At 40.5% G+C, this 24,702-nt stretch overlaps 1 protein-coding gene across 2 annotated transcripts in view; it reads right to left on the reverse strand.

Moving 5' to 3' along the window:
- met (MET proto-oncogene, receptor tyrosine kinase) overlaps positions 1-24,702 on the reverse strand; it is a 68,968-nt gene that overhangs the window by 38,096 nt on the left and 6,170 nt on the right. For both annotated transcript variants that reach the window (XR_266438.4, XM_005454185.4), the window contains exon 3: positions 6,048-6,251. Coding sequence is in view for 1 of the 2 variants with exons in the window: in XM_005454185.4 (XP_005454242.1) it covers positions 6,048-6,251 (204 nt within the window). In the remaining variant the exon portion in view is untranslated. The remainder of the gene's footprint in view (positions 1-6,047; positions 6,252-24,702) is intronic.

Below are 24,702 nucleotides of genomic sequence, written 5' to 3' on the forward strand. Positions count from 1 at the left end.
GTGGAGGTGGGGTTCTTTTCCTTCTGTCACCTCTGTTTTTCATTATTGCTATATTTATTCATAACAGGGGAAACTTGGGAAACATTATATGAACAATAGTAACGCTGGAGGACAGCAATAACTTTTTATTGACATGAAGGAAAACGATCCAGAATGTGTCATCTTTCCTGAGGTAATTCTTCATTTGATTTTGGCTTACTTTAAAAGATCTATTGTGCAAAGCAGAGTTGACACACACACACTCTATGTATACTCTAAATTTTCAAAACAAGAACTTCACATGTGTAACCAATGGCAATTATAATCTGTCTTAACCTAGTATACCAATGGAAATGGACTCAATATAAATGTTTTTAGCTAATTTCAGAAAATCTAAATGGCTGGACAATTATTTATAGCATTTTGCAATATAATTACCAACAACCTGTGTGTTAAAATAAATGGAATGCTACATTTCCCCAGTTGATTGTTTCAGTTGAAAAAAAACAAAAAACAGCCCAACAAACACCAATATACATGTTGATATTTTCTCTAAGAGCTGCGTGTCTGGAACATTATTTAGTAAACAAAACAGCCGAGCACCCGTTTCACTAAGCCTATGCAAAACACAATATCCACAAAAGAGTCTTAAATTAACTCCAAAGGTTTCTCATTAACATGATTTATGTGTATTCAAACACTAACAAAGACACTGTAATGAAACCATAGAAATCCGTGAATGGAGCAGGAAGTTTGCTTACAACAGCTGGACTCTGACAAAACATGGTGTCCTCATACTGAAGTTGCCATTTTTTTTCATCTCTTCAAAAACTTTAGTGACCTTTTGATCTAAATATGACTTTTCAGGAACTGTCTCAGATTTGTGTTCTTGCCACATTTTGACAGTCTGGCAGTACTTCATGTACCCTGCCTTTGTACCAAGGCACTTTTTTCTGCTCTTAACATTCCTCAGGGATTTTGTAGATTTGGCAGATTTGTCGGCAGCACATCCGAGAGACAAATCTTCTGTCCCAGCACATCCCAAAGGTATTCTGTTGGGTTGAGATCTGGTGACGGTAAAGACCACTGTGAGTACAGTGAACTCACTGCCATGTTAAAGTAACCAGTTTGACCAATGCTTGAGCTTTGTGACACAGTTCTGCTAGAAGCAGCCCATCACAATATCTACATACTTGGGTTGGCAGTGGTATTTGAAAAATACTCACTTAGTAATAAGGGGGCCAAAGTCTGCCGCCTTTATACCACCATGAATATCACCAATAACTGGTGATACAAGCAAGATGGATCCATGCTCTCATATTGTTTATGTCAAATCCTGACCCTACCAACCTGATAACATAAGAGACCCATCAAACAAGGCAACATTTTTCAGTCTTCTATTATCCGTTTTGCTGAACCTGTGTCAACTGTAGCCTCAGTTTTGTGTTCTTAGCTGACAGGAGTGGCGCCTGGTATCTTCTGCTGCTGTAGCCCATCTGCTACAAAGTTTGACAGGCTGCGCGTTCAGAGATGATCTTCTGCACTCCTTGTAATGAGTAGTTATTTATTTGAGTCACTGTTACTATCAGCTCAAAGCAGTCTGTATATACACACCTCTCTACATTTAATCATTAGTTATTATTAATCTCTACCTCTCTTCCACAGCATGTCTTTTGTCCTGCCTTCCTCTCCTCGCCCCCAACTGCCCTTCCCTGAGGCTGGTTCTGCTGGAGCTTTCTTCCTGTAAAAAGTGAGTTTTTCCTCCCCACTGTCGCCAATATGCATATAGGGGGTCATCTGATTGTTGGGGTTTTCTCTGTGTTATCGTAGCTTCACCTTACAATATAAAGCACCTTTAGGCAACTGTTTGCCTGACTTGAAGTGAAATAAACGTAACGGGTTGCTGAAATGTGACTGGCTGATTAGATATGAACATACCATGTAACTAATAAAGTGGCCAGTCAGTGTATGACACCCCACTGCTGTGAATGCACAGTTTTCCAAACTTGGGAAGCCAGGGGATTTTACAGATCCTTCCAGTGCTTTCAGGTGCTGTGGCCATAACTTCCAAAAGGTGATGGATGGATAGAATGAATGCTTTTGACACTTTTGACAATCAGTTAGCTTGACGCTTGCAGTAACACATTAACTATTTCATTTCAAACACATTGCTATCAATACACAAAAAGTACAATTTACTTTACTTACATGCAATACATGACCACATGTCATCGAATATCAACAGAGCTTCAAGTAATGATTGGAAGCACATCAATTTCCCCACACACGTGCACACACACCCAACACACCTGGAACACCATTCATCACTTGCGGTTATGCTGCAATTACAGACCTTGCAGCAAGCTGCACAGAACAGGGTCTCTAATAGGGTGTGCGGTTACACCAGTGCCATTAAACCTTTTAAATAATACACTCACTCACCCACCCACACACATATTTTTCCATATCAACACTGCAACGCTATTTATACTCAAAAAAGAGAGTTGTGGTATTGGAAACGCAACAAATCATATGCAGCATATCCCCCAACACATTGACAGGGCCCTGCAGGAGCAAGGGCTGCGTTATATCTGTGATTTCTGGTTCTGTACAAAAAAAGTTACACAATGCACTATTACACAGTTTCTTCTGCTTCTTGTAAGTTAATTGATGCTTTGCATTTACACTGTTGATATTCAGACCCGCTTCAGTTGAAGCAGTCACATAGAAACACTGTTAGCTCTATCAATCTGGACCTGACATGTAATGACTGGCTAACCATACTTTGTTGCCTCATTTGAGTTTGGTAAGAGTCCCTCAATGAGAAGTTACTGCAAAACGAGAAAACAGAAACATGAATAAATCAGTAAATCAGTCTCCACTTCTGTCCATTTGTGTGGGTCAGTGTCCCGTAAATCCCTACAGTTCTGTGCATTGTAAATTTTAAATGTGATTTTGTTGGTTGGCTGATACACGGCTTGCCCTCACCCTCACCCTCAGAAATGTCTGGTTTTCCTGCATCATTCTTCCCACTGTTTGGGCCTCATGATCAACATTAGCTTTGTAACATTGAATATAATAAGTAGCTTTCCTCTGGGGACAAGGCCATACAAGAGGAATCTCTCTGGAGGGAATGGCGGTGTAAATTACAGCTTATTGTATTAAGCAGGCAGGGGGGAAATTTGGCCTATAAACACAGCTACTGTGTTATTCCCACAGTGGCCTAACTGAAGTCGAGGGAAACACTTCCTGAGCCAGAATGAAGTCCATCGGGGTGAACAACGCTCTTTTTCTTTCACTGCCTCTACCCTATGTTCCCTCTCACCTTGTCCATTGGGAACAACCAGGAAACTGAAATACATGAAAAGTTGACATATTCTTTCTACCGCACTAACAATGAAATGAACTGCTATAGCAAAGACGACCACCTCTCACAGCTTCTTGTTGTTGCATAGCTTGGGCTGAGACTGAGCAGGTGGCTAGAAGGTCATCAGTTCAAATGTATGCCTTCCCAATTTAGGACAAGAAAAGCTAATGAGCCAATGACCCTACAAAACTTTCATGGTAAACACAAAGTGGTTAGATTAGATAAAATGTGGAGTGGGACTACAGTGGTTTGGTTCCAGATGGAGACAACCTCCCAGCCCATTGTTCAGTGTGCTGGTTTCAGCCATTATGCAAATGTACTGTTTATAGGATTGGGGAAACCTGCAGTCAGCTGACAATGAAGAAGTCACTTGGATGAGTGACGAAACGTTTCTCCCACTGAAAACGCTACGTCCAGATGAACAGACTCAGCCTTTGGAGATTTACTTACCTGGATGATTGAGAATGCATCAAGACAACCTTTTGTGGTTTTGTTAGGAATAACATCTGAGATACCTGATTTTGTGACCCCTTGTGAGAAAGGAGTAACTGAAATAGCTTTGAAGCAGTTTATGTGTCAGAATGAAGTGCATCTAAATTCACAAGCAATGTTTACATTTCTCACCTTTGTGAATAGAAAACCAGAGTTTCCCTCGGCTTTTTATAGGGAAGGTGCTTCTTCTGCTAAAAAATTGATTGATGGAAATTTTTAATCCACAGCAAGCAAGACTGTTGTACTCCACGGGTTAAAAATAGATAAAAGCATGAACGAGAGAGGATCAATCCGAAAAGCAAAAGGTTTACTCATCATTTTTTTATGATCTTACAATATCTTCCTAATGATTTTCACTAAATTTTCTTTGTTCACTTGGCTTTCATGTCTTGGAAATATCTTTTAACCACTATTCCTGATCAGCGTCTTTCCCTCCTCATTGTTGACTTTAATGTCCCTCTTTTGGTCTGTTTTTAGAAAAAGATATTTGTACGCAATAACAAATGAAATGGCGAGCTTTGCAGTGCATTACAGCTGGTCTCCTCTTCAGACTTTTAGCTAAAACAATGAACCACATCCAATTCAGGCAGCCACAAAAAAGCAAAAACAGAAGTGAAGGAGGGGCTGGAGCGGTGGTGTTTGACGGTACAGAAACGCATAGCAACAGCTGCACGGGACGCTCAGGGACTAGAAATGTGGCGTGTGAGAGAACGTGTCAGTGAAACCCGCCGTTCACCATCAACGTGTCGTTCGACTTGTAAACCCCCCTCACACCCCACTACCATCGTCTCTACCCTTCCTCCATCCTGCTCTGCCTTTCCGTGCAGCTGTCAGCCCTTTTTTCCACATCTTTCTTGCTGTTTTTTTCCACATCTTTCTTGCTGTTTTTTTCCATGCGTCTTTTCATTCTTGTGTTTCAAAAACACGTGAGGTAATTTAGCGTTTACTTTATGCGTTTCATTCCATTTGCCACAGTTTTTTGTTGCTGTTTTTATTATTTTTTACAGACACACCAATGCAATGCCACTTGCTGCACTTGCTGTATTTTCAGCTGCAACCCTTGCATGCATAGTTTTATTGTCCGAGTAAATGACTTCAACACCACAAGAAAAATGAAAGTAGCTGCAGATGGTGAGTCACAGTCCAAGATGCAGCTACACAGGCTTGTCATATTGACTTAATTAAGCTGAAAGCCAAAATGTTATGTTTTACCTTGATAATCCGCCCTTGCATGCCTCTAATTAGCTAAAGTACCTCTTACAGGCCAAATCTTCATTTGAACTTCAGGTGCATTGGAATTAAATACTACTAAATGACTGCATGTGGTATTTATTAGTCTTAAATGTGATTTTTTTTAAACTTATTTTTTTGTACTTTTCTATCAAGGCTTAAAGTTACTGTATGCATTACCAGGGCAGCGACCTCTTTGAGATGTGTAGCCACAAAAGTACTGTTGCTTTTGTGGGGCTTTTTTTGTGTTTTTATTGCTGCTAGCTGTGCTTATAAGGTATAATTTTGAAAGTATTTTTAACATAATCCTCTGAATTCTCAGAGAAAGTTTCAGCTTTTAGTTTGTTAGGTCACAGTCTAGTATTAAGTAATTTATATTTTATATTTTACTAATTTTCCAGAATATGTGTAACATGGAGATTGTGGAAACTACTTGCTAACCAGTGTAGCCAGCATTAGCTGATAGCTTAGCCCTGCTGTTCAGGCACGGCCATTTCTGGCTTAAAAACCTCTGGCTCTATAACTCAAATCACATATCCTTTAAGAAAATTAAATTAATGAACTGGGAACCTTGAAATTCTACCAATAACCAATAACATCCTTAAAAAATGGCCAGAGGTGTGGTATCTACTGCTGGTCTGAACACTAATAGCCTAAATAGGGACTGTATTTGCTCAGATGACAGATGAGTTCTTTGAAAGCTCACTGAGCATAGTTCAAAGGTAAGCAAACTGTGCAAACTGGAAGATTCTGGAGCTTGCTCATAGTTTCCCCTAACCTGCTTCTAGTTACGGCACCTGGAGTTGTTTTCTCTATTGTGTCTCCTGCAGGACACTTTCACCCGACATAGATCAACTTCCTGGCACATTTACATGAACAATGAGATAGGGAAACTGCTTTAAGATTATGCATGCAGGCCTGTAGAATACATTGCATGCATTTTACAGGCAAATTAAAACACTGCTGGTGACTTCTTTACCTGTATTTGACGTCCATCAGCAGTCCCTAGGTATACCACAGCACGACCGTGGACTGGCACCACAGTAATTGAGGTCACCAAGGTGTTTGTCAAGTCTTTGTGCCAGTATTCTAACCTCTGGAAAAACTGGGTCACCTGTAGGCGATACGTGCTCTCTTTTCCTTCGTGTATTCCTTCATGGGGGTCGCAGTCATCTGATGAAGTCTGCAAAGAAACCACAGGAGTCAGTGGGAGAAAATTTCCTCTAGCGTGCCACAAAAATAATAATATACATGGACATAATAGTGGAGAAAGTACTTTTTGTTGTGGTTATAGACATGATACTGATAGGATATATGATGTAGCCAAGAAATGTCAACCACCAGTGTGGTCATGTTCAACGATGAAAAACATCCGATATGGAACATATAATTAAAATCAGTAAACTTGGATAAGAATGAAAATTATGGCATAACCATGAAAATCTGATTACCAGAAAAATAAAACAATGTACTTTTAAGCGAGATATGATCTCTTTGTCCAAACAGATCCTAAAAACGACTTGTTATATAATATCATGTTGAGCTATCTTATTTCATATCTGTTCAGTTGGGGGAGGGTCAGGAGCCAAACCTCCTAAGCCCACTCTTAGCTACTCTTTCATCAAACCGAGCTCGTAATGGAGGTCTCAGTGTGATAGTACCTCTAGGGCAAGTACATGCTTTGTTGAACAGAGGTTTGAGGACTGGAAGATTTCATGGGAAACAGCAAGGAGATATTCATGCTGTTTTTCATTCCATGTGCTGCTTTTTCTCCCTCCAACTGGGAAACCCCACCTTTTCTCGCTTTCTCCACCCTCCTCCTGTATTTCTGTGTCCTCATGAGTTTAGAACCAAAATCTCTTAGTCTCTTAGTTTGCAAATGCTGCTGGGTTGTTCACATTGTTGTGTCTGGAGCCTCTGGAGCATACAGTGAAAGCACGGACTGAAGCCAGAGTTGGATTCAGGGTCTTTTCTCTTTCAATAACCACCCCCTCCTCTTACAGCCCAGCGCTGCTCTCGCTGTTCGGACTCTTGTGTTTAGTCATGGCCTTCTGTCCTAGCCTCAGGTTTCATTAATTATTAATGACCCAGAGAGTGGCGGGCCTCTTGTGGCTCTTAAGGTCCTTGACCTGGCTGCTTGACCAGACCTCTGCTTTCTGTTGTTTTCTCAACTTCAGTGGTTGACAACCTTTTCTTTGTAGTCACAAAAGCGGGGAGGCCGTACAAGTAGAACGATTGCTGAAACTTGTAGACAGTCTCAGTGCCTCGGTGTGTACAGTCCTAACAGTTAACGTCTACCACTTAATGCCACACAGAAATGTTCATGACTTTGGTAGCGACCATTTATTGTGCATAAAAGAGCAAAAATTTAATTGGCTGCCTCCAAAACTGCTAATCACTTACAGGCTCATTATCGTTTTCTGCTTTTACCTAGAGTAAGCTTGGGTCGTTATTTGTGGTTTGTGTGAAATTTGCTTCATCATTTGTTTAGTGTTAAGCTTTGAAACTCGGGAGAACAATGGTGAAGTAATAAATCTGAAGGTTTTTTGTTCAATTTCAGTGATGTTACTTAAACAGAGATAAACAGGACCTCACGGAGAGGAAGGCAAAGAAAGCAGAAAAACCTGGCTGACTTACAAGCATGCTGCAACAAACCTTGGTTAAATTAAATATCCCCAAGGCCAGTGGTTGCAATTAGAGAGACAATGGCTAAGTCAAAACCAGCAAAAATGTGGAGGAAATTGAAAGCTGGCAGAAAGATTGGCTGTTTTTTTGTTAAGTCCACAGCTGGTAGGTGGTGACGCCAGCTGATATGCATGGAATTATGAGGCTTTAAAGAGGAAAAATTTTCAGAAATGACAGTTTGCGACTGAAATTGATTTAGACTTGGATAAGTACACGGACACGTAGGACAGTAGACACGTAGGCCACTGTAAGAATCAGAGCGCTGAGGCAAGAGAAACACCTCCTCTTCTTCAAACAAGATGGAAGTCTGTTTTTCATCTGTTGACGTGTATGCGTAAGAACACCTTCACAAAGTCTACCCTTCTCATATAATTGATCACAACTCCAAACAGAACATCAATCACACTGAGCATATATGAATCGGCCAAAACTCTACCGACTTCCCTAAAACTACAGCAGATGGAGATGTCACGATCACTACAGAGATTACACCATGCAGCTCAAAAAACAGGCCCCAGGCTGATTATTTTCAGAGCAAACAAACAGGACTTTAGGTGTTTGTTGAAGTGGAATAGGCCGTTGGGTGATAGAGCAGAAAGGGTCTCGGAGGCATTCCTCTGCCTCTGCTAAATTATTTTGAAAGATCAAAGCAATGAAATTGGACAGTGGAAAGACTGTTTTGACAAGCTTCGTTTGAAGCACCGCTGCTGTTATCCTTGGCTGTTTCTTGGCATAGAGACAGAGTTTGCCACAGAGTCAAACAGGTTCTGCAAGAGGTTGACGTTTCCCTTTAAGTTTGATAGAGACCTAAATTAAATATTGTTTCATTCAATAACAGTTAGAAGAAGTGCAATTTCAACAACTGACAGTCAAAAAAAAAAAAAAAGAAAAGAAAAAAGTGAAAGAACCTAAGAGGAACTCTGCAAAGAGCACCTTACTATTTCCACAATCAAACGTCAGTATCAATAAAAGTGTTATTAATCAATGACCTTATTAATACTAAGTTCAAAGCAACACTTTCACCTTTTTATTACATTCATCTTTTAGAAGATTTATGGTGTTGGCAAGATGTTCTACATCTTTCAAGCCATTTTGTGAACATGTCTTCCAGGCGTGTAACAGGCACCACGGGGCACATACGTGAGATACTGTACACCTTTTGCTCCGTACTTAACTAGGAGTCATTGTCCCCAAAACAACGGCCCTGCGATAGGGTTTCGGTGCTCCCAAAAGCCTGGGGCACTGCTCAGGAGAGTCAAGAGAGGGGTGAAAGGTGATCCACATAGGCTTCAATGTCACTTTCATATTCTTGCTGTTGCTTCTGGGTCCAGTGTGAAGAGATACACTAATGCCTGAATTATAAAGCATGGACTGGGTTACAGCCGGCAGAGGCTTTCGGTATGACAGTCTGTTCAGTGCAAATCCAGGGAAAACGATTTTAAAAAAAAAGAAAAAAAAAAAAAAGGTTAAAGGCACTTTTGCTAATATAAAAAAAAAAGTACCGCTTGATGTGGGGATGTAACACTGTATTAGCAAACTTGCTCTCATGAAATTCATGAGGTCTGTGTCACTGCTGGCCTCTCAGCTGGCACTCTCCCTCAAATAACCTTTGACCTCTTGATCGCGTGTGTGATTGCACACTCCAGACAGCAGGGAGGTTTGGCTGTCGTTGGGGTGTGTGTGAATGTAGTTTGTAGAGAAAGTGAAAGCAAAGACATGCAATGTGCGCATATGGGCCCAGAATGTCTGTGTACACGCGTGTGCGTGTTTGCAGGAGGGTATTGTTGCAGTTATGTTGGGACACACATTACTGTACCCCACCTGGAGTCAGTATGCACGATACTCTGCAACCTGATCTCAACAGCTGTAACAACCACGATGTGTGTGTGTGTGTGTGTGTGTGTGTGTGTGTGTGTGTGTGTGTGTGTGTGTGTGTGTGTGTGTGTGTGTTTAAAAATGCACAGGTGGCTGGTACCAACATACAGTGATGTGTTCATTTGTTTTTCTGAAAGTGTGTGTTGCAGAGAAAAAAATCTGCACACATAAACAGGTCCAACAGAAGACGGAGAATAATATGTGATGATTGTAGTGAAATGTGACCACGTCTTCTAAAACATGTGAGGCATATGTGTATTTGTCAACAACCAAACACTTAAACCGCACAAGTATGGCATATTTCAGTTTTATTAATCTGAACAACCACTGCATATTTGTAGAGCTTGTGGTTATGTAGTACTCAGAATTCTTGAGCTTCCCCATGTGCTTTGAATCAGTGTTAAAAAACTTTGTTATTGTTTATTTATATATGGATAACCAAATAAAACAAACAGCAATACATTTTTCAGTCAACTTCAAAATCAATTACACTAAGTTAGGAAGATGTCAAAAAGCACTTGGCTTACTCTAAAGTTAACTATCTTGCAATTGTGCCCTACATGCTATCAAAGTTTAATTTTAGTTTAACAGCTGTTGCTAATTGTTATATTATTGTAGAATTTCAATGGATAGTGAGATTAATTTGAATCGCAGCTCAATGCTTTTCTTATTATTAACTTGTCTAAACACTTTGACGAAGAATAACTTGGCCTCAGCAAACTTCCCAAACCATTTTAGTCACCTTTTTCACTTGAAACAATTACTAAAGTGGTTAATGATACTCTAATTCCTCCTCTGTGTATGGAGTATCTCTGGCCCCTGTTCTTCTTATATTTCTTTATATATTACTATACTAGTAATACTTTACTGTGTCTCTCAGCACCGTCTCCAGAGCATGGTGGAGATTCCAGGAGACAGATAGTTACTGTAGTGGAGCTGGACAGGGCCATAGAAGGTCCTTAACCCATCAGTAGGATTGATGCTTTGTGCGAGGAGGAATAGGATGAGCACTGCCAGAGCCCAACAAAATGACCTCCCGCTGGCCACTGGTGTGACTGTTAACCAGTCAGAAAGATACTTCATGAGGGTGGTCTGAGGGCCCGACGTCCTCTAGTGGGCCCTGTGCTCACTGCCCGGCACTGTGGAGCCCGAGTGGCATTTGCAACAGAATGCCAGAATTGGCAGGTCAACTACTCTTGCCCTGTGCTTCACTAATGAAAGCAGGCTAGCCCTGAGCACATGTGATAGATGTTAAAGCATCTTTATGGCGCCTTTAAAATCGTTCACCATGGTGATGGGTCAGTGATAGTCTGGGTTGTCTTCAGCCGAGGACCCAGGCTATCACTGGGGCTTTTTCATGTAGAGGCGCACAGACCTCTACAGGCTGGAAAACAGCCATTAGGTATTGGGATGAAATCCTTGGACCCACTGTAAGACCCTACATTGTTGCAGTGGGTCCTGGGTGCCTCCAGGTGTACAACAGTGATTGATGTGTACAAGTGTGCAGGCAGTTCCTGGAGGATGAAGGAAGTGACACCACTGATTGGCCCCCGAGATCCCCTGACCTAAATTCAACAAAACACCTCTGGGACACTAAGTTTTGGTCCATCCAACACCACCGGTTGCACTTCAGACTGTCCTGGAGCTCAGTGATGCCATGGTCCAGATGTGAGAGGAAATCCTAAGGACAACATCTGGTGTCTCATTAGGAGCATCCCCTGACGTTGTCAGGCATACAAGCACTTGGGGGGCCATGAAAACCACTGAGTACCATTTTGAGTAGCTGGAATAAAATCACTTTGATTTTCAGTGTATCTATGAATTCAGCCCTCTGTTGGTTGAACATTTTCATTTAAATCAATGTCAAATAATTTTGTTCCTAACACATTCCAAAATCCATATGATTCAGACATCAAGCATGTTTTTCCCCTATTAAGAACCTATTAAGTGTTGCTTTAATTTTTTTGAGCAGTATATCTGACAACTTTTCGATTTCTACAGATGCAAGGATGGCATGCCGTTGTATGTAGCTGGAAAAGCAGATCACCATTGTCAGGATATTAAACATGTGGCTCGCATTCCTGCTGTAAAAAGTACATTTGCAATAATTACTTGGCAACAGAAAAATTGCCAACTGGACCCATTTGACCAGCTCTGATTAACTCCTTAAAACTGTGTGAGTGAAGATTCACAAATGACTCATGTCTGGTGTCACTTCAAAATTGAACTAAGTCAGCAGGCTGTGCACTGCTGGAGAACTCATTTAACCAAAAAAATTTAAGTTGCTCAAGAGTTAGCTGACAACTCCACACAGAGGAAAACGACAGCGTTTGCAATGAGATAATGTATCATTCCATGTAAATGAATATCGTTTTTACACTATTCTAGCTCACTATATATTACAAAATTACAATTCATGAAGGCATTTCAGAGGCCATGCCACGCTTAGTGACAGTGTTTGATCCTTTGATGCGAAAGTCACTCTTATAATGAAGAAAGGGGAAAGATGGCTTGATTGTTTATCTAATATGCCAAATAAATCACTTCCTGTCCTGACTAAACTAAAAATTCTCACACAATACAGGCAGGAGGATATCATTTTCTCTGCTCAGCCAAGATAATGAAAAAAAATGTAAGCTACTCTTCCTCTCCTATTCTCCATTAGCTGTCCCTGAGCTAAATGTTGCTCCTCATCCCCCTTTAATTCTTCTGTCCACTAACTGCCTTCCTCTCTTTTTTCTGTTTCCTTTAGTTCCCTCCACACACACAGATTCAGTCCATTCTAAATAATCTGCTGGTGTGTGTGTGTATGGTTGCGTGTGTTTTCTCCAACAAAGGAACAATGCAGCTCCCAGTCTCTCAGCCCTAGTAAATCACCGTAACTGTTTGAAACCTGGCTGGATAAATAATTATCCTGTCTCCTCTCCCTCCAGTGAAAGACTAAAATATAATCTCAGAAAACACAGCGAGGGATGATTTTTCACCTCTGTGAGACACAGCAACTTCTTCTCCAGCATGAATCAACATATTTCTCTCCTCTTCTTCTTGGGGATTTGCACAATTCAAAATAAGGAGCAGGATGATGGACTGCCGAGTTTGAAGACTGGGAGCCAAAAGATACTTTTTCTTCTCACTGAGAATGTCTTTGATTCCACCTCTCCCGAAAGGCAATGGCACATTCTTCAGATGAGCTTTCCAGAGTTGACCTTCAAATATACATTTTGGTCAGACTGACACAGTAGCTTAAGTTACAGTAAAAAAACGGGAGATTAAAAGGGAATCAGAAGGATCGACTTCTTAATACATTCTTGAATTCACACATACAGAAGGAGGAGGTTTTGCAATTACTTTACAAGACCAATTTCTGTAGTATTTCAGTAACAGATGGGTCGTTTTTCCCCCATGCGTGACTGATATTAGGTACAGTTCCATACAGCTCTTGTCCTAGGTGTTTCATAAAAGCTTTGGACATTGGAGATCCATAACACCATATAAACTTAGGCTTTTCATGCCTGGTTTGCATTTTGTGCATGGAACATCATGTCAAACACTAACTAGACTAATCCTTTACCCTTTGACTTTTATTTGTTAAGTACTACTACAGTTTTAGTGGTAGCTTATTATTCACTGCCAAAACTCCTATTCACTCAAATGGTCCACCCCCCCCCATGTTCAGAGGCTCTGGTCCCATCAGTGAGGTCTGCCCCACAGTTTGTAAAGCAATGCTTTAACTAGAATCCCTGCCCACATGTCACTTTGTACTTGACAGTTGGTCGCTAGGGGACATTTCAGGCTCCAGTTGCACAGGTAATCCTCTTCCATTCACACCACCGTGTCATATGCTAGTCAGCAGGAATCACTAACCTCAGAGTTTAGATTCATTAAACGTGATTATCCCCCACCAGCCAACAGTTACGCCCCCTGTAACTGCTACAATATCTCAGTGATTTTCACTGACATCCCCTGGTCTTTGATAGCCACAGTATGATAGTCTCTTCCTTTGTGAATGTCCTTAGCACCCTAGCACACTATGCTAGTGTCCCATCTTTGCTGTGAGGAGATTTCATAAGTAAAGTTCCCTTGAGGAGAATGGTTACAAAACAGACACAAATGTCACATTTTTCACAGATAATGTAACTTTTTTTCAGATGGTGTAAGCACTACAATCAAAAATCTCCCTCCATGTTCACTGGTTTGAGACATATATCTCAAAACCAAGAGAAATAAACTGAAACTATCTGAAAGTCTGGGTGCCTTCGCAGAAAATATGTATTTGTTAACCTTTGCCTAAGATGAATGTTGTACACACTACAGCACTCATCATTATATAAAGCCCCCAAAGAAAATAGGGCAAGAAGTATAATGTGGGTGCATATAGATGTGAACAACTCCAAACACCCTGTCCTAATACTATCTGACGGCGCTGTCAATGAGGAATGACAAAGGTTAATTTTAGGGTGTAAATGAGCACCACATTGCTTTTTGCTTTTTCAGCCTTGATATTAGTCACGCAAGACATTATTTTAGAGGATTAACGTCTTTCTGAGATCACATCGATCTCGAAGCCGACAGCCGAGTGGAACGATCAGTCGTATTTACTGAAGCAGCTGCCATTTCTACATGTGCTCTTAATTACAGGCATAAATACGCATGAAGGAGAGGCTGATTTATTGTCGAGATTTTTCAGGGAGATTCGAGGAGAGCTAATCATCTACTCACATTATTTTATTAGCATTAGCGTTACCCTTTCCCACTGATTACTACAGTCAGAGAGGCAGGCTTAAAAACAGCTTCACTGAAAATGTCAAAATACCATGCACTTTATGCTGAGAAGGCCAACATCGGCTTTGAAGCGGGGATATGCACACAAGATTTAAAGTGACAAGTTATTCAGCCAAATATCTTTTTTTTTTCTGAAATTCCTCCTCCCAGCAGTCTGGAATAATCAAATCCATCCACCGGTGCAGACACTTGGCAGAATCTTCACAGTGAAGACTTCACTGTGAACAGAAATGTCCAAAAACGGCTCCTGCGCCCTTCTTGCTACCATTTAGAGCACAGAACATTCTTAACTATAAGTGTCTCTCTCTGCTTCTCATCTTTTTTTTCAGATTTCAGAGGCGAACTTCCATCTTACAGGCAGCAGGACTTACACACACATGTGGAAAGGAAACGGCAGCTGGAGAGCTGCAGCCCAACAGCAGCCGTTGAGGAGAAGCCTGATAACCGAGTCACAGGCGTTGAGGAGCAGCCTGATAACCTTAGGTTGTAAACAACACCAGCCTGCGCTCCTGCAGCAAGACAGCTTATCAGCTGAGGGTCAACATAAGGTCTGCACACGCAGGCCTCCTCAACTCAGTGTGGTCTTGAATGAGCTAAGATCACTTGCACTACAGTGCTGGCAGACACACTGCGCTTCTACACACAGAGATCTCAGATCAGCCTTAGCTGAAGAGGACCAAGAAAATGCAACTAAATCTGAAATGGCTTTTATTGCTCAGCTGCATGGCCTTTCATATTTGCGTCTTTTCATCAAGTGACAGAAAAGCAAATATAGAACTCCAGCTGCTTTCGTGATAAAAAGACTAAATATAATCAAGAAATCCCATGAAAACACACACAAAACCTCGTCAAAAAAAACTTCTGAACACAGGCGCTTTACTTTATGGATGCAGATCTTTGTGAAGTCACCATAAAATATTTCATAGCTTGTCGTGACAGCTTGCAGGTGGCAGCCATTTGTGCAGTTGAGACTCAAGACTGCATGACAAAGCAAACAAAAGAAATATTAGCATTGCGTCTGTCCTCAGAGAACAGCCCTTGAACACAACAATGCAGCATTGTGCTACTTTTCTCACTTGTAAAAGTCCTGGAAGTTGGCATCAAACTTTGCAGAGTTGCTCAACCCCCCATTTCCCCTCCTTGCACAAATAAAGATCTTCAGGGATCAGGTTTGGAAAGCCAGAAATTTTTAATGCTAGAACAGAGGATCCGAGTAAGCCTATGCCATGATGAGGGCTTGGTTCTATGTTTAACTTTGAAAAATTAAGATGGCTGGAAGGTGTATGATGCAGCCTAGCAAACACGATGCTTGTCTGACTCGCATGCAAACTAGTAATCAGGTTGTTCCCTAAGCAATAAAAATGTTTATTAAGTCAAGTTTGCAGGCATAATGATGAATAATTCTATATTCGCAAACTAAATATAGCAAATTGTTGTTTTGGGAAATAACTTTTTTTAGCTGTTCTTTTTTTTAAGAGTCCTTAAACTAAAACGATCAAAACAATCTTGGAAGGCTCCAGCTGTGTACAGAGCGTGGCTTTTAACCGTAAAACACAGTATTCATTTCCAAGAAAAGCTACTCAGCCCTCAGGTGTGAGCTTAACCACTTCCCACTAAATGATTCAAACCATGATCCTTGATGAGGAAGGTGAGATCAAAGCCTGCAAAGACAATATCTGCGGTGTCCCAGGGATTGCCAAGATACCTTTTCTGTTTGTGGTGCATTGTTCAGGGGCACAGCAGGGGGATAAAAGCCATACAAGTGTGCAGACAGTGAGATGGAGGGGAGGGTTTGTTCTCCGACCTCCTCCATTACTTGAGTACACATTCTGGCATAATCCCTTGCTTGCATTGTGTGCGGATTACTGGTTGAATGGAATGGAGGGGGATCAGTCCTAATGTGTGGTGAGACCTTCCTGTTGAATGACATGGTGTCACTTCTGTTAATGTTTTATTTGTAATTTGGAAATGTTTAAAATACAGTTCCCCTCTGTTTTATTTGGGCTGAGTGAAAAATCTGAAAAACAAGTCACAAAACCAATATCTGCAAAGCTTTACAGCCATAATTTATATCCAGTGACAATATGCGTCTTTTTTCTTTTATTTTTTTGCAGGACTGAAGTCCACACAGGGCCAAAGGAGATGACTCCATGGGTCGTGATTTCACTTGACTCTTTTGAGCTATCATGCATTTAGAGGAAGAAAAGCCTCCGTTTTTCCAATGGGTCTGTATGGTATCAAAGAGCTCATCAACCAGACTCCAATTAGAAAGAAAGAAAAAATAATCTGCACACTGCCTTTTTCCAGAAATAAGGAGATGAGGTAAAATTAATTTTTGTCCTGCCAGTTTAATGTGGCTGCAGGCCTGCCACGATCATTTGCTGCTCCAGTGAACTTTGCGATTATGAGCTTTTCAAAGGGGGAGACAGACCTTAAGACAAAGCCTGAAGGACCCAGAGTCAAGGAAGTAAGAGTGATCTGGGGTCGAGGTGAGGTCACTGCTCAGGACAGACTTCTGGTCCTTTATTTCGAGCACGAGGGAAGCGAGGGGGGGTGTGCTCCTGACAGACACATACCTTATTTCATTTCAGAGCAGGATATCACTATGTGGTGACATAGACGAGCAGTAGGCATGCAGCTGATTAGGAAATAGCTTGGAGGCCTTGACTCACAAACTCCACGGAGCAAAACGCCTCCATATTTGACATTAAACAAGTGTATCATGAATGGCTTCTGGCACTGCTGGCAAGTGTCTCCATGCTGGTAAAGGAAGCATTTAAGAAATCAAATCGGAGATGAAAGACTCAGTGGCATGGCATTTGAGGAAAGTATCTAATTTGCATCACTGTGTCAAAACAGAAATTGGACATGAGTGTCACAGTGATCACCAAAGCACTTAGTTTGATTGGTTGGAAAAACAAAGAATTTTGTTCAGAATTATATCAGTGAACCACAGAAAATAATCAAAAAATAATCAATAAAAAAAAAATACTGGTTCGCAGTTGGGTTTATTTAAACATCAACGTCTAAAAATGGTCAGAAAATTGTTTTAAAAAGCGCACAAAAGAAAGAAAAACACTCCACAGATTCTTTCTCGTCATTGGAAACAGTGTCTCACATGCAAACTGGTCATTGCAAATTTATACTGTGCCTCCAAACAAAATTATAAATGTTTAAAGTCTTAAATTAAAGTGCCGACTCTAAAATTTCCAAAGATACCATATATGTCCGCCCGAATGTTAAAATGATGCATAAGGCATGTAGAATATTTCCATTTGATAGCACGTTTACAGAAAACATAAATGTGTGTGTTCCTAATACAGAAAGTGGGACTTAAAAAGGAAAAATTGTAAGCTTCTCCAAGTGTAATCATCCTTGAGATTAAAGGAAGAGTTAAAGTTCACACTGCTGTTCAAGAAGAAATAACATGAATTTAACAAAAAAAAAACATGTTAAGGGGTTAAATTGCTCGTTTCATCCCCGTGGTAGAACAGTTGTAGTTAGCAATAAAAATCCTAACAGCTGTGGCCTAATTTTACCACTGTTTGGCTGATGTTTGGCTGGTGGTAATTTCCCACCTTGCTTATTGAAAGACAGCTTGCAGGCATCAACCGTTTGCATATTTACTACACCCGTCTTTATCTAGGGAACAAAGATAAGGTGTGCATACAAAAGACTATGCAAAAACAATTTACGCAGTCTTCCATCAAAACAAGAAACTGAACTCCTGGTTTAATAATTAACAATTTGGATTCAAACTAAACATTAACACTGACTGAATGTGAAATCACGTGGAAAATTGCCTGGAAATGCCTGCAGACGTGAACAGGCTCACAATGACCCAATGCTACAGAGGCAAATGGGCAGCCTTTGGGCAAACTTTTGCACAACAGTTTTATCTTCCACAAGCAAAAAAACTGAAAGACAAAAAAAAGATTCTGTAAGGCGATCGTTAGTCACGTATTGGTCAAAATGAATGATTCACAGTAGCAGCACAACTTGTCACGATTAGCACAACTCCAAGGTGAGGTTAATTTGAGGGTAAAACTTTGGAAACCATGACATCGGATATATGTGTTTTTCCTGAGTGGGTGCTGACCAAGCCTCTCCTTTTGAAGAGGGGACCTGTCCCAACATGGCTGTCAGGTGATGCAATGCCCTCCTGAGAATGGAGGAATACAGAGCTGCCAGCTCTTACCGCCTCACAGCAAATCAGAATATATTGCTTTGGGGCATGCAGAATTTCCCAAGATCTTATGGTACACAAAAAGTACTTTACGTGGGTTGAACATTATTATGGATTCACCCTTACAGCCAAATGAACATCTTGACTATCAGCAAATTGCTTGATTATTTTCTCCATTTTCCTTTTTGCCCATAGATCAGAGTTTCACACAGACTTTGAAATCAATAAAATATATGATTTTCTCATTTTTGAGCAGCTGGAATCAGTCAAAGCATAGTTGATGATTTAGTTTCTGTCCCTACAATTATCACTGAATCATATGTGTGCATATCCTATTTTCTGTTCGTTTAATGCTGCTGTGTTCAGTTGATCTGTTAACAAACCTAACATATTTGTCCAGCTCTGCTTTTTATTTAACTGGTGTCCAGACACACACCAAAGCTCTGTGTTAACATATGTAAAGAGATAGATGCAACTTACTGGAACACAGCTCTGATCTTATCCTTCCCACAATCACTCATGCAATGTCTTCTTTATCAAAACACTGGCCTACGAGCAGTAAAAAGAGAGCAACAGGACAGGACAAGAACTTGCTATTTTCATTCTTTTGTTGATTCTTGTACACAGACGGAGACGTGCCCGCTTGCTGTGAGCAGCGCCGGGTTCTGCACCCGGCTGCGCAATGGCACGAACAGGCCCGGACATGTGAACACAATCTGTGGCAAGAGTGGTAACGCAGAATTTGTAAAGGATGGTGGTGCATGTGCCACAAACCAAAAGTAACATAAACATACAAACTTATCAGATACCAAAAAATGTAAGCTCATTTCCTTTTATCATGTCATCCATCAATTCTTTTTATTCAGAATAATTGGGTGTGAGTACCCAAGGCTGTTGTTCTGTCAAAGGGGAACAATTCACACCCAAGTCCACACTTATGCCAATTTAGAATTGCCAGTTAGCCTACTGTGCATGTCTTTGGATTGTGGAAGGAAAATGGAGCGCTGTGAGAAAACCCATGCACATTTGTCTGTACTCTGTAATTCTGTTACCGCCACTTCTCTCTCCTCTGTATATGCGGGCACCTGTTACATGTCTGTCTATCCTGGAAGTGAAAGGGAAAATTCTTTAAGAGCTAAATCCACCATAGCTTGTAAAGAAAACAGTCACCGATAATGCATTTTCTGGCTGCCAATAGTGGTAAATGTTTATGTATTGTTCAAGTCTCATGGTGTATTAGGCCAACCCTATAGCCAAATGTTTAGGGCGCATACCACTGGGGTAAATCTCATCACAGCCAGATGGAGTCGATCCAGCCAACAGGCCTTTACTGCATGTCACTCCCCTACGTGCTCTCCCCACATTTCCTGTTCATCACCACTGTCCTCTGTGAATAAAAGTAAAAATTCCTCCCAACACACAAGCAAAAAAACCCCAAGTGACTTCATTAAATGATGACAATAATGTCCTTTGCTTTAATAAAGCCTGCTGTTTTGCACATCTGTTTCACACATATGTTTAAATGAACAAATACCAGCTTAGTGATGCCATAAGCAGGTTTGGGCATGTGGGGCTGAAAATCATGACATTCACTGCAGAACCCAGTGAATCAGCAGCACCACTGAGAGATAAGTCCATCTATTGTCTGACAGCTGTGGATCTAATCACCTGAAACTCTCATTAGGTCAGTGGAAAACTACAACAAAAAAAAAAAATCTATGAAACATCTGGGACACGTAAAGTGAAGATTGATTTCTCAGTAATTGCTGTCACATTAGATACATTACATTTCTTATGTGTCTTGGTATTTTCTTGACATCATGCATTTTACAGTTTCATGTTTCTTACACATTTGTTTTCCCCCCATACTTAAACCTCTCTATAACTTCTCTCTGTTTTCACAAGCTGTGAATAAATAAAGGTTACCCACTTACTTTGTTGGAGACACAATTCAGCTACATCCAGTTTGTTTTGTAGTTTTCAGGCACATTCTTTCAGAAAAGACAAGTCTAATAAAATTACCTGTGTAGGTCATGTGAGTTATTAGTGTTTTTTATAGTTATACTTAGGGCTGTGCGATATGACCAAAATCTCATATCCCGATATTAAGACATCTATCGTCCGATAACGATATAAATCACAAAAATGTAATATTTTCTGTAAATTCTGTGAATGTCGGGCAGCTCGACTTGCGTGAAGTGTTTCCAGCTGGGCCTCACGTACCTGGAGTCGAGTGTTTTAACTGATGCATGAAACGATACATTTTTAGACATAGGTTGTAACGGCCGCCGTTTTCTTTGTGAGTATTTATTACACAGCGTGCTGCGGGGAAAACCCTGTTCTAACGTTTGAGTCTAAGGTTTATTTTTTAGCACCTGGCGGCTCTTTTTTGCTTCTCATCCGTAAATACTCTGCATCTTTCACGTGATTCAGTTTATTTTGAAAAGTCTCAACAGGATCTTGAGCTTTATTGTGAAAGGTTTATGTGGAAAATAAACAAGCGGACACGAGGTGGTTTTACCGTCGTTGTTGCTAACGACAACGCATAAAAACAAGCGCTTGTCCGTCTGTAGTGTGGTTATATTAAATATAAGAGAAAGAGAGAACTTTAGGAAATTAATATAGCCACTACAGTGACCATCAAAATAATGAAAAAATATTGCCGTAAACAGTTTATTTTGCGACACCACGAAACAAACGATAGCGTAAAATGAAACGATAGACGTTTTTATATCGTCATCCGATATATATCGTTATATCGAACAGCCCTAGTTATACTTTTATAGTTATACTATGTTAACCTGTATTTGTAAAATAAAGTAACAACCTCATAAGTGTAAAAGTAGAAGCAATAGAGTTTTTATTTATTAAAAACTGAGGCAATAAGGAACAAAACACTTTCCAGCAGTGTTTGTATTCCATATTTTAACGAGGTAGCTGTTACAATATGTACTCAGTGTTGTATACAAAAATTTTATGTGCAAATATAATGAAATTATATCTCATCTAGCAACTAAATACCTGTACATATCCCTGAAACCACATAAAATGACGTTTACTATTTCATAATCAGACAGATAACAAAATATCACTCGGTGAGTATCTGTAGCAGCTTGTTTGGCTGTTTTTTTTTTTCAAGCCAACATTTAAAACCTGTTCATTTAAACAAGAAGCTTAATTAAAATGACCGTCGGTCAAAACTGTCTCCCTCCTGGAATTATATTACTCGCACTATAATCAATCAGGCCCAAAATTCAATTTAAAAGCAATCAGCCTTTGGTGGGTTTTCTCAGATCAATGGTAATCCGATGATAATTTTGACCCCAAATGTGGCTGTTCTTTATTTCTAGTCTCAAGTGTTTCTGCTCCCTCAGTAGACTTATGGAAAGGCTCGAAAATCCCTGCCACGGCCCTGCACACTACATTACCCCAGAAAATGGCTTCACATGTCTTTTTCAAAAGCAATACTGTCAGGACACAGCACATTCTGGGGGGCGGATCAATAGTTTAAAGAGTGCTTTTGATATTCGTGAATTTGTCTCAGAGGTGGAGGGCAAGTGAAATATAAAATCTGACTAATCAAATTCAACCTTCGCTGAGCTGAGATTACATTTTAGCATATGTGATTAGAAGATAATTAGTTAAAAGAACGAGACTGGATGATTAAGCACTCGAAAACCTGTTTGGATTTAGCATGCACACCAAGGATTTAGCATGCACACCAATTCTAATCGTATTTATTTCAATTTTGAAGAAATTAATGGATTCATTACAAGTTACCTGTTGATTATTAGGAGTTTTTAATTGCTCTATACATTCTGAATATATCTAATTTATTATAAACTAATATTAAAGTAAACAGCAGTTGCTCCTGGTTGCTCAGTTTTTTTATGATTAACATTATCTATTATTTCTTCAGTTTTATGGTTTTCATGCAACTGAGAGGAGCGTGCAGACAGAAATAAGCCTGCAGAAATAATTAAAAAGCAGATTTTTTCTGTCACAAAGACAGCTGAAAAGAGGGCCACTCATCATTACAACATTTATCATATCTTGCTGCCTGAAATGGAGTTAAGAGGCACGTCTGAGCTGACAACCAGCACTTAAAAACTTCAAACATGCTCTTACACTGAGCTTTCAACCTCATCCAGATCCCTATTGGGAGTCTTCCATCAGAAACACACAGTTTGGTGGAGCAACTGACAAAAATAACCTCTTGTGTGCCTAAGTATGAATCCTCCAAATGTCTGCAGTTCATGAATTTATGGCTGCGCTTAACTCTCACAAACCTCCTGATAACAGAGTCTACCTGCCGTATGCCACTGAATATAGGTCATAAATCTATTAAGTGGAGCCATGACTCTACGCCATACTTAAAGCACGAGCATCAGGTGGACAGTTGTTCAATGACTTTTTGTTGTTACAGCTTGTTTCTTAACCTGGCAGCCGAGGACAGGAGGACTGTCAGCAATAAAAGAGAAACTGGAGGTAAAAGCTCTTTTGGCAGCAGCAATTCGCCACTTGAACTGCTGCATCTGTGCAACTCAAGTTTAAAACTGTGAGATACTTTGAAACCCCAGATTTTAATTTTTTTGCAGACGAATGAAAAAAAGTCAACAGTGGCTGCGTGTCTGTGTCAGGATACTAAATAAGGAGCAGTGAGTAAAAACAGTTGCAAAAGAAAGAAACAGGCGCGGTTTTTAAAATCAACTTTTAAATCAAAGTGTCTGCACTGAATGAATGACAAAGAGAAAACAGAAGGAGTCCTCTGATAATTACACAGCACAGAGATGCTCCTGTACCTCCAGCAAAAACTGATGTCACCCTGTAATCAACTGAGTCAAGAGGAAAGAATGTCTAATAATGGAATAGTGCACTCTCACTCAGTGATCAAAACAGCAGTTTTTATGGAGCCCGTCCCTGTCAAGGAGAGGAAACAGACAATTGCTGTTTGTGGTTTTAGGAGAGAAAAAGGTATGCTCAGTGTTTGCCATCTGATAAATACTATGAAAGAAGAAGTTTGGAGCCGAAGTAGATTGAGGCGGGAGCTGTATGATTTGCAGCAGGAAGATTTTTGTTTTGATCCCATGCACAGTAGCTCAACAGACTTTGTGAGTTTACAGCAGATAAATGGTTCAGGATCCAAATGTATTCACTGTTAAGCAGCGGGAAAAAAAATCACATCTGTTCAGCAATGATGCACAGAGCAACAAGGTCTGGTCTGTGGTTTGTTTTGAGTTCTCCATTTTTAACTCCCCCCTCCCGCCCCGCTCTGTCCCAATGGGAGTCCTGTTTTTACAATGACACATATAAACTTTAAAGGCGCATCTTCTAATTTTTAAACACCAATGCACTTTTGCAAATTCGTGCTCATCATGATGAAACGGTTTCGTTGTGGAGGCATTTTGCACTTTCCCACAGGTGCCGGTAACAGGTGGGGGTCAGGGCAAGCAGGGCAGAGACATTGCCAGTGTGGCTGGCTGCCACAGCGGGTTTAGAGGATCATCTTCCACCCAGCTGCTGATGCCCTGTTATCCCCCAGCCATTCATCACAGCTCACTGAGAGTCAGATATGCACTGCCCTCAAATCCCCCCACCATCCCTTGCTCCCAGCATTCCTCACTTTCCCCTGTGGATCTCTGCTGCTGATAGCTGTCAGGACTGCACTGATGCACACAAACACCCACCCACCACGTATGTGCATGTATTCGTAAAGCTGCTTTCAATCTCCTCTCAACCACGTGTCACTCTTCATGTCTGAAGATCCCATCAAAAAAAGAAAAGAAAAGAAAAGAAAAAAAATCACCACATTCAGAACTAAAAGATCAGACCGCAGATTGGCAAGATGCAGCTTTGCAGATTTTGATCACTTGTAGCACGTTGGAGGAATGTTTTATGGACTACATTTCTGTTCATTTTGCATCTGCTGATGCAGTGGAACATGCAAGAATAAAAGTGACCAAACAGTGAACATTTAATGAACATTTAATAGAGGTAATGTGTCCAGAAAAGAAGGAATCCATCAGAAAAAAAAGACCTGCAGAAGAAAACTGATACACAGCAAGAAAAGTTTGTATTTGTGTCGGCAGAGGACGAGGTTATATTT

This window comes from Oreochromis niloticus, linkage group LG7, assembly GCF_001858045.2.
Source record: "Oreochromis niloticus isolate F11D_XX linkage group LG7, O_niloticus_UMD_NMBU, whole genome shotgun sequence".
NCBI lineage: Eukaryota > Metazoa > Chordata > Actinopteri > Cichliformes > Cichlidae > Oreochromis > Oreochromis niloticus.